Source organism: Rhinoderma darwinii, chromosome 2 (assembly GCF_050947455.1).
Source record: "Rhinoderma darwinii isolate aRhiDar2 chromosome 2, aRhiDar2.hap1, whole genome shotgun sequence".
NCBI classification, from domain to species: Eukaryota; Metazoa; Chordata; class Amphibia; order Anura; family Rhinodermatidae; genus Rhinoderma; species Rhinoderma darwinii.
The window spans coordinates 263,878,957-263,892,513 of NC_134688.1; the positions used below are offsets into that span (position 1 = coordinate 263,878,957).

General features: G+C 42.8%; 1 protein-coding gene across 2 annotated transcripts; it reads left to right on the forward strand.

Annotated features, from left to right (window-relative positions):
* The first annotated feature begins 100 nt into the window (after positions 1-100).
* On the forward strand, positions 101-11,931 carry MYCBP (MYC binding protein). Of its 2 annotated transcripts, none has more exons than XM_075850526.1 (5): positions 101-151; positions 3,111-3,183; positions 7,971-8,019; positions 9,338-9,467; positions 11,760-11,931. In XM_075850526.1, the coding sequence occupies exons 1-5, from the start codon at positions 137-139 to the stop codon at positions 11,802-11,804; spliced, it is 312 nt and encodes a 103-aa protein (XP_075706641.1). In that variant the 5' UTR covers positions 101-136; the 3' UTR covers positions 11,805-11,931. The 2 variants fall into 2 exon arrangements, with proteins under 2 accessions (XP_075706641.1, XP_075706640.1); XM_075850525.1 differs by lacking the exon at positions 101-151 and adding an exon at positions 441-548.
* The last annotated feature ends 1,626 nt before the right edge of the window (positions 11,932-13,557 follow it).

Genomic DNA, 13,557 nt, shown 5'->3' on the forward strand with positions numbered 1-13,557 from the left:
AGTGGAGCATGCTGCCAGGCACTCTGTATGTTGGCACTATCTGGCAGACACAAGCCAAATTCAACAGTGATTCTGTCATATCTGACTGAAAGAACCGAGCGCAGACAGGCCAGCTAGCATTACGGCCGTGTCTAGAATGGAGTTGCTCCAGGTAGGTGTGAGGTCACAGGGAATGGAGTTGTTCCTGGTCGGTCCCCCCTCCAGCAACTCCAATCTAGTCACCTCAGTAGTGAACCCGTCTAGAATGGAGTTGCTGGAGGGAGGACCGACCAGGAACAAAGCCATTCTAGACGTAACCCTAGCATTATCACTCACAACTCATTCAGTACAGCGCAACAACAAGCTCTTGGATAGGGTAGCCTGCCTTGGATAGGGTAGCCTGCGCATGCGTCAGCAACGTTACCATCCTAGTACTAATTGCGCATGCGGTCTTCCCTTATCGGGCGCTGGTTACTGCGCATGCGTTATATACCGTTCATGTGGTTACTGGGGTGATTGTTGCTTAACAAACCTGAAGCGAGCTTCGGAACGCAATGGCGAACTACAAGGTGAGACGAGGCTTGCGGGAACGCTGGGGTATCATTTCAAAGAAATAGCAATGTTCCTCATTATGTTGTTTGTTCTACTGATAAACGAAACCATGGTTTAGATATAATAGAGGAGTGCATTTCCTTATATGTTCTCTGGCTGTAGCGGTGTCCACTGGTAATACTGCCTCTTTATGAATGCAATAGCCTTTTAAGTGTCTGGTTTGTTAGAACCTCTCCACTTTATATTCAAAGACATGTTAAAAAAAAAAAGAAAAATGGCACAAAGGTACATTCACCAGGGGAGGTAATGGGGTGGCAGAGCCAAAACCGCTGCTGTTTATTCTGTAGTTTTAGCGGTGTGACGGTTTTAGGCTAGGTCTACACGGCGACTTTGGCTGCGTCGCAGGTATTGAAGGTCAATGTAGTCTCTTTCCGAACGACACGTTGCCACGACACCACAGTTGTAAGAAGTTCAGCAGGGTTGGGTTTCTTGCGACTGGAGTCACGGTTGCAGGACGACGCGTGAATCGTTTGCCACATGACCTGATAGCGGCCAATGTTGATGTGTAGCCCTAGCCCTGATGAACTACAATCGCGGTAGAACTGTGCCTAAACAGCAGGGTCCTGTCATGGTGTGGCTCTCTGCCGCGTCATTATGGGCTATTCACACGTTGGCCATATTAGGGCTCGTTCAGACTAGCGTGATTCTCGTCCGTGTGCTATGAGTTGAAACAACGCACAACAAGGCTCTATTGATTTTAATGGGGCTATTCACACATGCAGGAGTTTTCACGCACCTAGCCGCCCATTGACAGCACAAAGGACAGCACAGGTGAATGTAGCCTAACCGTTTTTGTAAAAACTGCAATCTGCCAGTGATGTATGAATCCAGACTTACTGCCCTGTATCTCCCAGCTGTTCATGCCGCCTGCTACACCCAGGAAAGCTTACTAAAGAAATGAGCCGCACCTGGTGTGGGAGTGGCAACTAGAAGGCCAGGGCTAACACCTACACTTATTGCAGTACTACATAATAATAGATTTTTAACTACACTGCCCCCTACCTACAACTGATGTCCACACGAGTACATTGAGTTACATGCAATCTTGGACTGCAGCTGTCACTCAATAGTTAAAATCAATTATGTAGTACTACAAAAAGCCTAGGTGTAGCAATGGCTTAAGCTGCTTCAGCTTTGTAGAGACTGGATAGCCAGGTCTGACAGAGATATGTGTAAGGCCGTGTTCACACAGCATATGTACAGGCTGAAAATTACCAGGCTCATTTGAAGAGAAAATAGCCTCTAAATCCGGGCGTTTTAGAAAATCAGTTTGTAAAGCGCTTCACGAAGTGACGTATCGCTTCTTTTTTACCAAGCTTATTTTTATGAGGCGTTTTTTTAATTCAGCAGCGTAAAAATATGCCTTGTATGAACTACACGTCTCATTTTTAATTGAAATAAATGGGAAGCTGTTTGCAGGCGTATTTCGGCGCGTAGTACAAGCGGTTTGCACTCCGATATACGGATAAAAATATGCAGTGTAAACGTGGCCTAAGGAGGCAATTCTTCCAGGGTAGAATATCTCTGAATACAGCACCTGATGGAACATTGACTATTTTTTTTTTTTTTTTTTATATATATACAATCCATCAGAAAATACCTCCCTATGAAATCTGAGTACAGCATGGGCCCCCAGAAGTCTATGTCTGCCACATTACGGCCCTGTACATCCCGGAGATGTACAGAGCCGTTATATAGTCGTGTGCATGAGGCACGTGTTTTTTGCGGCCGCAAATCTGTGGGTGAATTGCGGTCCCATTCATCTCTATGGGCCCGTGCACACGGCTTGTGCATTGCCCTGGAGCCTGGACCGCAAAAAGATAGGACATGTCTTATTACGGCTGCATTTTGCGGTCCGGGCTCGTTGTAATGAATGTGCTCGGCACGTCATTTGTGAGCGGCCTGCGGATGATACTTTGCGGCCATCTGAGCCGCAAATGACGGGCCATGCACACCACTATGCCTGAGCCCTTTCATTGTATCAAAATGTTACACTCAATTTGGCATATAAAAAAAAAAATCCATGGTGTGACAGGAACATCTTTATCTATTTCACACTGCTTTGTCATGTTTCTTTCTAATGTTACATGTGAGCATGTTCTTAGGCCCTATTCACATGGCGGAATTCTCATGCCGATTCCGCTGTTCTTTCAGCATCCGAATAAGCCTGAAAAATGCTTGTAAAAAGCCTCTTATTGCTTTCATTAGAAAAGGAATTTTTAGTGGGAGGAAATGCAAATAATATTGTTAAAAAAACGGGACGTCGCTCCTTTTAAGTGCGGTTTACGCGGTGTATTCCACCGAAACAGCGTCGGTTAGCCACTTGCAGATCATCCCCATTAAGTTGAACTAATCTGCGTTCAGAAACGCGGCTCTTTTTATATAAATGTTTTAATACTGCAATTTTTGGTATTGAAGCCTAATAAAATCTGCTGACAAAATGACGTTCTTTATAAATGTTTCCATGAAAACAATATTTTGTCTCTTGTTTTACTTGCCTTTTTTTCTTTTTTTTCTAGGCAGCAGATTCCAAAAGGGAACAGTTCAGAAGATATTTGGAAAAGGCTGGTGTCCTTGACACACTTACTAAAGGTGAACAGTGTAGACTTGGTTCTACTATCATAGTAATAATGGTAGCACTGGTGACAAAAAGCGCTTCTAAGCAGGATGCAGGGTAGAGCAGTGTGAAGCTGCATCTCATAGGAATACACTGGAGATTCTACACCCCACACTCACAGATAGTATAGACAGTCAGGGGAGTTATATATCTGCAGCTAGATATTGTGTGGACCTGTTATATCACTTCACTCCTACTCCCTTTAGATAGGACAAATATTATTTCTTCAGGTGTGGGGGGGGGGGGGTGTCTCAGTGCTGCCAGGAGCAATGTGGTAGAGGATGTAATCCTGTAGCTCACAGAAAGTAATCTATACAGGAGAAATGACCTCCTATCTACATATCGGAACATTGTCTAGTCTGGGTGTCCGACTGAGATCACATGACACAGCTGTCAATACTGAAGGGGTTCAAAATGTATAGATGCAACTAAGCTGGGAAGAAACCAATGAGACTGCTAGAATATTGCAGGTGAGATAGCAAGATATGTGAAAAAATAATAATTTGCTGGAGTGCTTATTTAATAATAGATCAGGCCACCGTAATCAATCGGCACCCCGTGATTTTGTCTTGGGGGTCGATCGGGGAACAGAAAGAGCCCCTTCTCTCTATCTAACTGCTCAGTTGCCGGGGTCGCTATTGACCACCGCGCCGGAGCGGTTAGAGCGGCCGGGATTAGAGATGCAGGCGGGCGTCCGCATTGGGTTTCAGTTGATTGAAACTCACTGCTTATGGTGCTTGCTTCAGCTCCTAAACTTGTTCCATATTGTGATGACGTACATCCAAAGTAATAGTATGTTGGAAATCGCCGAGGGGTAAAATAGTCATTGCCGTTTCAACAAACTATGCATAATTCAAAAGTACACGTGAATATAATAAACCTTGTAATATATCTCAATAAAGAAAATTGTCTCTTTCTCCACGTATAGGCCACCACTTCTCCTCTCCCTGCCCTCTGCACTTATCATTCACTCTCAATTTCCTGCTTAAATCAGTCTTTAAAGAAGAGTTGGATTATCAGATCACTAAGGAATTCGGTTACATACTGCCCATAGAAGTTTATGGAGGGGGGAGAAATGTTTTCTCACCACAGTACTGGATTCACAGCTACACTGCTCATTACTTCTGTATAGTCTCCTCTATGCTGATTCTGCTTTTGAATGTGGCTATAGAAACATAGGAGAGCAAGATCTCTGTGTGCAGTGTATGGAAAATATCATTCCAGCTAGTTTTTGCCGCCTCACTCAGGGAAGACTGAAAATTGAAGCATACCGAGAGGGAAACTGGTGACAAATGCAGAATACAAGTCATATTATGGCCAGAAATAGTCCTATTCCTCATGTACACTCACATGATAGATTATTCTGAAAAGTCACCCGAAAAGGCCGGTACATGAGGACTAACACTATTTCTGACCATTAGTATGTGCGTGCAGGATGCAAGTCATATAAGGGTCCATTCACACGTTGCGCTTGAGCTGCGGTTGGAACCGCATAAAAAAAAAATTCAGATGCGGTGGTGGTTTTTTACCACAAGACTCCTCTCGTTAACTTGTAACGTACTTTACTAACTATTCTTGAAATGTCCGATTTTGACATAGGCAGCTTTAGAACACTAAACCACAGCTGCCAGAGCTCGCACTGCATTTTTTCCGGCAGGGTAAAAACTCTCCTCTTAGCATTTTTGAGTAGTGTTTTTAACCAAGGAAAGTATGTAATTTGCTTAAATTCAAATTAATATATACGGATACGTGGTGTTAAAAACTCACTATTTATGCAGAGATAACATTCCTATAACCAATGCTTTCATGCATAAATAGCGAGTTTAGGGAAGTCTAAACCTATCTTATATTACACACTGAACATAAGTGTGGACACGACTTTTCTTGAAGCAGACAACCTGTCACTCAGGGACCAGTGCAGAAGATGCGAGCAGACCAAGTCAAGGCAAAAGTAGTTGAAATAGTGGAACTGAAACATAAGTCATGTGCCCTGCGTGTTGCCCCCGACGTTCATTTTATTTGGACTGTTCAAATCTGTGGTTCATGGGGGTACTGTACAACACTGCTTAATATAAGCAGTACTATAATACGCCTCCCCAAAACACAAAAATGAGCAGTCCAAATAATCTGGATGTCTTCTATACACACATGATAAATGTGCAGCAGTATCAGGTGATATCTGGGTTCACACATTGCAGTGCAAATTCTTTTTTCCTTTTTTTGTTGGGGAGGGGGGTGTTTGGCCAATTTTGCAAAAATCACTGCAAAAGGGTGCTGTTTTTGCCCGGGTTTACGGCAAAATAATGCATTTTTACCGTGACCTGTGAACCCAGGTAAGAACACATAAGGCTTCATTCACATCTGCGTCAGGGCTCTGTTCCGTCTGAGCTTTCCGTCGGAACGGAGCCCCGACTGACACAAATGGAAACCAAAGGTTTCCGTTTCCATCACTATTGATTTCAATGGTGACTGATCCGGTGCCAATGGTTTCAATTTGTCTCTTGTGCAAGGGGTCTGTCATTTTGACGGGATGAATACTGTAGTCGTCGGAACAGAGCCCTGACGCAGATGTGAGCAAAGCCTAAGCAATTGGTGAGGTATAGAAAGAGTCCCCCTATGGAGGTAATGAGGTCAGCGGCAGACATGGAGCAGGGGCAAATGACCCTGAAGGAGCACACTGTTGTACAATACACACAGGCACATAAACACAGGGGCTGAGGGGGGTGAAATGAAGAGGATGCAATGGAAGAAGGGAATTGATGGCACAGGGAAAGGACTGGCAATCATCCTACCTCCTGTAAGAACTCTGACCTGGGCACTGCCACAGCAGAGACTTGTCTCCCCCTCTACCACCTTGTCTATGTAGGATTAGTCCTCTATCCTTTGCGACCCTTCTAAGCTAAGAGCCGGGCAGCTACTAATGACGCGCCGCTGGTCAAAACTTAGAGTATTACTTGCTAAATGTGCCGGTGCCTGACTTGAAGTTATTAGGGGCCGTCCGGAAGTGCGTTTTTTTTAAAGAAGCACATAAAGAGAGGTTCTGAGAAACTCTTATGTACTTATTTTACCTCATACTGTGTTATCTGTGCCGTCCTGCTCAAAATGAATTCAGTCTCATGCTTTAACAATACCTATGAGATTAATTCAGGGCGTTCAGGAGCCTTTACAGGCGTCAAAGTTGATTAATTTTTGCGACCTCTGCCAGCTGCCTAATGGCATGCTCCATGCTTGTTGTTTATAAAAAAATATATATATTTTTTTAATTAAACTGACTATTCAGTCCCCTGTTACTCTTCAGAAGGCAGGTTATACTACTTTATGAATCTCTTTCCCTTTACCCTCCCTGGTGTACTAACTCTAACGTCTGGACCTCTTCGGCTCTAATTTTATATTTCCATTATATTTACTAACAGTCTTGTAAATATCTTGCAGATAATACAGGTGTTCGTCTGCTCTGTTCCATTTTTGTCTGGGAAATGGTGGAGAGGGGTACCCTCCACTGTTAGGGTACGTTCACACAGCGAATTTTGAACAGCAGGTTCCACCGCAAAATCAGCCATGTAATCTTCTTGCCGACGGGAAGATTCCTCCTTCCACTGAATTCAATGGGAGGATTGGGTGGTATCTGCCCGAAGATCGAGCAGGACACTTGTTTTTCCCGCTGGCTGAAAAAAAAAGGCTAGCTGGGAAAAAAAAGTGTCAGGCTCCCATTGAATTAAATGGGAGGCAGAATCTGCAGTCGACTCCGCTGCTAAAATTCCTCCATGTGAACTGCCCCTTACAACTGTTGTGCCGTTGCTCTGTTATTCCTCCTAGAAATTTATAAATAAATTGACAACTGGGTGTTAACATTCCCAGTGTCAAAAGAATGTATCCCTACACAGTCTAATAGTGTCAGCACTGATAGGACAGTGTTGGGCCTCATGCACACAGCCGTGCCCGTAATCACGGCCCGCGGTTGCGGGTACGGCCATCTGCCGTGGGCCGAATTTTCGGGCTGTGCTCCCATACAAATTAAGGGAGCACGGCCCGTAAAAAACTAAAAGTAGGACATGCTCCACAATTCCCAACACGGTTCTACGGCACGGACACCTATCCGTAGCGATACAGAAAGGTGTCCGATGCCAATAGAACCGCCGGGTCTGTAATTACAGACCGTATTACGGTCTGCAGTTACGATGATTTTTTACGGTCGTGTGCATGGGGCCTTAGACTGTAGAGACATAACCCCAGTTGGTTACACGCAGTTGCAAATGTATTTAAAAATTTCTAGGAGAAATACGTGAGGAACTGGAATTTGTTTTTTTTTTATGGGGAATACTAGTACGGTATTTACTAAAATAAACATGTCAGGAGAGCTGAGCGGTTCTCTTTTTTAAAAGTTTTGTCCCAAAGATGAGCACTTATCGACGGGATAGGTGATAAATGTCTCATCGCTGGGGGCCCCAACGATTACTAGAATATGGGTATGGACAACCCCTTTAAAGTTCTCCCCACTGCGGTCGTACAGTAAGGAGAAATGGGGGGGCTTGGGACAAATTATATATTATAATGTAAATTTTGTATTTTCTAATAAAGGTGTGGTAATTTTGTCTGCATGCTATGTGAAAAACTCTACAGTCCAAATTAAGCAGTCAGATCAAGTCTGCATTGGAAAAATGAAAGCTGGAATCTGGTTGCTATGGGCACCGCTGACACTTCTTGCTAAAACAAGACAAAATCTGCGCTAAAAATGCTAAATAGTGTTCATTTTCTGTTCCAGTGTTAGTTGAACTGTACGAAGAGCCAGAAAAGCCGAATAATGCATTGGAGTATCCTTTCTATGCGTAACATTTTTGTCACCTAAATAGGTAAAATGCTTAGTTTATTCACTGGTCTACGTTACTAACTACAATGCAAGATTTTGGATTTACTGTTTTTATAAGCCAGACAGGTGGATTATTAGGCCTGGTTCGCACGTAGCAGAAATGCTGCAGATTTTCTCTGTAAATTTGCGCATGGAAAATCCGCAGTGGATTACAGTACTTGCCAAGTACATCAAATTATATCTACATGCTGCGCACGGAAATTGACAAGCGGTGCGAATGTTAAAATTCACAGCATGTAATTTTGCTTTTTGCAGATTTTTACACATGTGGACCCAGCCTCCCTGGTAGCGCTTTTGACATTTGCAAACACATAGTGACTGGATTGCTGAAGTTAAAAAGGAACTAATACATACATTTCATATTAAGGGGGTGGTTTTTCATACTGATGATACGTCCTCAGTATATGATTGGTGGGAGTCCGACTTCCGGACCCTGCACTGATCAGCTTTACCTGCTACCACTGGGCACCGGAAGTTATGCAGTGGTTGGTGTCAGAAACGGATTGCTCCAGTCACAGTACACCGACTGCTGCAGCAACCCAGTATGGGAAATATACAGTGACTCATTTTACCCAGCATGGCTAACTTGTTTTCCTGTAAACTATGGCCCCTTCCTTTATAGGTAGTGGCAGGCTGCAGCTTATCCAGTGGGCTGTGCTTTGTTCACATTTAGCATGGCGTTAGCTGCACACAGATTGACCGCTCCCTCCTGTCCTCCAGTAGGCCGCGCTGGATTTAAATCCGACCAATTACAACATCTGGAGTTTTTATGTTCTACCTGTGTTTGTGTGGGTTTCCCCCGAGTACTCCGGTTTCTTTATAGGAAAATTATATTCCTTTGGGAATATAGGTAAATAGTATATAATAGTCGATTTATCATTTCTGTCTCTCTGTAGGTGGGCAAAAAAAATCAGATTATAGCCTGCTAGCCAATCCTGGCATATTAAATATCATGTTTTTTTTAATTCTAATGTGTGTATCGGTTGGTTTTATATTTTTAGTACATCACTGACTAAAGCCACTGTCCACAAATGGGCGTACATGTATTTTATTAAAACGTAGTCAACCTTAACAGTATTCAAAAAAAGAAAAAGATTTTTCAGAAACCACTCTGGTGTCTGAAAAAACTTATTCTTTTATTGTTTTTGAATATTTATCTTCGGAAACGGCACCGTGCTATATATTCATTGCATAGTTTGGGATGTCTATTAGGTATGGTTTATAACCATTTCTCTTTCTGAGATCCTTAACAGTATATCCAGCTTCCTAAAACAGCACATGGGAGCTGCTGGTCCAGAAACCCCAGACGTAGAAGCTTTACGCTTGGAGATCGCAGAACTGAAACAAAAATATGAAGCTGTTCTAGAAGAGAACAAAGAACTGAAAGCAAAGGTTAGTGTCTTTACTCGGTTTCCCCTCCCATATAATTATTTTTTTTTATATTAATGTGGCTGAGCATACATGAGCTGGAAGCATCTGGATCCTAAATAAGCCCCACTCCAGGATTAAGTGGCCATACACATTAGGGCCTGTTCACATCATCGTTAGCCTTCCGTTTAGCTTTCCGTTCATCTGTTCCATCAGAGGAACAGAAAGACAAACGAAAAGTATAGTTTCCGTTTGCAATACCATTAATTTCAATGTCTTTTTTGTTTGTTTGCCTCCGTTCCGCTAGGCCTTTGTTTTTTTTTGTTTTTTTTTATGGAAACAATAGCACAGTGTGTTGAATTTCAAAATGCCTGATCCTTTGTTCTCAAGGGAGATAAGCAAGAGGTGTCTGGCAGAGGCTTATTCCCCTCTCCCCATTAAGAACACATGAACACTCGGCCGAACAGAGCGTGTATGGGGAGATCGGGAGAATAAGCTGTCGGCCGGAGGAGCATTTGGCCAACAGCTATTGGAGTGTGGCCACCTATTGAAAAATAATTTCTTATGTTGAAACAAAGTCTACCATAGGACATCATGCTTTTGACAGATCTGCTTTAAAATAGCAAAGATCTGTACTAATGATTTTCACAGAAAACTGCATAAAATTATATAGAACTATAGTATATTTTTATTTAAAGAGGCTCTGTCACCAGATTTTGCAACCCCTATCTCCTATTGCAGCAGATCGGCGCTGCAATGTAGATTACAGTAACGTTTTTATTTTTAAAAAACGAGCATTTTTGGCCAAGTTATGACCATTTTTGTATTTATGCAAATGAGGTTTGCAAAAGTCCAACTGGGCGTGTATTATGTGCGTACATCGGGGCGTTTTTAATACTTTTACTAGCTGGGCGTTCTGACGAGAAGTATCATCCACTTCTCTTCAGAACGCCCAGCTTCTGGCAGTGCAGACACAGCCGTGTTCTCGAGAGATCACGCTGTGTCGTCACTCACAGGTCCTGCATCGTGTCAGACGAGCGAGGACACATCGGCACCAGAGGCTACAGATGATTCTGCAGCAGCATCGGCGTTTGCAGGTAAGTCGATGTAGCTACTTACCTGCAAATGCTGATGCTGCTGCAGAATCAACTGTAGCCTCTGGTGCCGATGTGTCCTCGCTCGTCTGACACGATGCAGGACCTGTGAGTGACGACACAGCGTGATCTCTCGAGAACACGGCTGTGTCTGCACTGCCAGAAGCTGGGCGTTCTGAAGAGAAGTGGATGATACTTCTCGTCAGAACGCCCAGCTAGTAAAAGTAGTAAAAACGCCCGATGTACGCACATAATACACGCCCAGTTGGACTTTTACTTTAAACACGCCCACTTGGACTTTTGCAAACCTCATTTGCATAAATACAAAAATGGTCATAACTTGGCCAAAAATGCTCGTTTTTTAAAAATAAAAACGTTACTGTAATCTACATTGCAGCGCCGATCTGCTGCAATAGCAGATAGGGGTTGCAAAATCTGGTGACAGAGCCTCTTTAATGATGAATATATACTTTTTCTGCCCATGTAAACGTATTTGGGCAGAGACAAGTATGCAATCACATAATAGACCAAATAACAAATTCGATTAGGGAAATGATAAGTTTTTTCCGACCTCTGGGACCTGCACTGTTAAGCTGGATTCACACGACCATGTTACGTCCGTAATTGACGGACGTATTTCGGCCGCAAGTCCTGGACCGAACACAGTGCCGGGAGCCGGGCTCCTAGCATCATAGTTATGTACGACGCTAGGAGTCCCTGCCTCTCCGTGGAACTACTGTCCCGTACTGAAAACATGATTACAGTACGGGACAGTTGTCCCGCAGCGAGGCAGGGACTCCTAGCATCGTACATAACTATGATGCTATGAGCCCGGCTCCCTCCAAGAGTCTTGTCTATTTTGCCAACAGGAGATAAGTGGTTCCAAAGGTGTTTTGAGGGATTATATAGTTGCAGAAAAAGATGTAAACTACACAAGCCTTAGACATGAGAGATGTATTTATTTATTCTTTGTTGCATATCCCACCTATAATCTCATGCCTTTTTGTCCCTTCACAATGGTACTCCCGATGTCTCATGCGGGGGAGGGGGTGATTGGACAGGTTGGTTTATAGCTTGCCCAGTACTGTGTTAACCTGAATATTAGTGGAGTTTTTTGTGTCCTTTAGCAGTGTATGGCTGCCATTGATTTGTTTAGTACACCCATCTGTATTTCCATAGAAAGTAACTTTTTTTTTTTTCTTCTTTCTATTTACTTTTTCAGCTTGCACAGCTTGAACCTCATACAGATGAAAAACATCCAGAATAATAGAATAAGAATAGCTCTGATTTATTGCACTGGATATGTAAATAATAAATAACCTTAGGATTTATTATATTTTGGGCACAAATGTACAGTTGTTTTAGTCCTAAAATAAACAAATCGTCTACTGAAACTGTTTTTTTACTTTCTGCATGTAAGGCTCTGTTCACATCTGCGTCAGAGGCTCCGTTCATAGCCTCTGTTGCAGATTCCGTCAAATTTGACGTGAAAGACAGCACTGCGTGCAGCGCTGTACTTTTCCTGTCAAAACGACTGACACCTCAGCGAAACCCAATGGAGGCCACTGGTCCGTCCTGGGATGGATCCAGCACTGCTATAATCTGAAGCCATGACGCAGATGTGAACAGAGCCTAATACAAACTGGTTAAAAGCTTACTAGTCATGGAGAATTTCTGGCTTATACATGAAAAAAAAAATATTTTTAAATGATTTCCCTGATTTAAGAGAAAAGTCTGATTTTCAAGGAGCAGAATTTGTGAAATATGTATGAAATGAATGACCATGTTCAGGGGCACTACACACCACCACAGCACCTTTGTGAATGGTGTCTGAACTCGCAGCTCACCCCACTGATGTTATCATGTAACTGGAGGCAGAGGTTCAATGTCAGCACAGATTGTATTATGCGGTCTCTGATTTGATCAGGATCACAATCCAGGTTACGTAGCAAAGCATATCTGCAGACTACAGACACACTCGCATGAAAATGATTGTGGTCTATTGACTTGATTATGAGAGTGTTCCTCGTAGTTCTCAAGATCTGACTGCGCATACTCCTCAAAACGATGTTACCACAGCATCATTACAAATCTCTTTCTTGTCCTTGCCTACACTGATACGTTGTAATAAACTAAGGCCCAGACAAGTTCTTATCCTCTGAATGTTAACAAAAATGTTCCATCTTGCTCAAAACAAGGCAAAGATCTTGTAAATAGTGAAGCAATGAAACAAGAAGCATGTTAAATAGTAACTGCCGTTTCATAGTGACATGTCAGAAGCTTTGTCTGCTAGTGGTCCGGGTGCTGAAACCCCCACCGATTGCTGAAACATAGGGGCAGAAGCGCTCACCCGAGCAATATGCCCCTTCCGCTGCGATAGGATCATTTTTGCTCTCCTCGGAGAGATGTGGTTGTCTTAGGATGGGCTCATAGACTTCCATGAGCAGTCTTCAGCTAACTCGCCGAAGAGATCCAATCACAGCTGAAAGGGCGCAGTACTCGGATTGGTTGGGTTCTCCTCATCCGGACACCCACAGATCAAATCTTCTGACATATCACTGATCTTTTTAACTTTTATGTAAACAGTTACGCTTTAAATAACTTTACATCGTACAATGATAAACTTTGCTTTAACTCAACAACCCCATTAAAGGGTATTCCAATATGAAGCATTTATGGCATATCTGCAAAACCTCTCGTTTTTAAAGCTGTGACAGGTCAAAACGTATAAAACTTTTTTTGTTACGTTTTCCAAGAAAATAGCAGTAAATAAACATTGCACACTAATCAAACGCATTCGTAAATGGCACAGATTTGTAAACCGGATATTGTTCCAATAGTTATTGGAAGCAAGTTTAACATGGTTACTTACCAATAATACAAAAGGAAGTATGTAAAAATGAATTAAAATTATTCAATGACCGAACTGACGCTTTGAATTATGGTAGTTTAAAAAAAAAAAGAAAGTAAAGTAAGCAGTTGAATGGGGGTGGTATTAAGGAAAGAGGGATATAGATCTG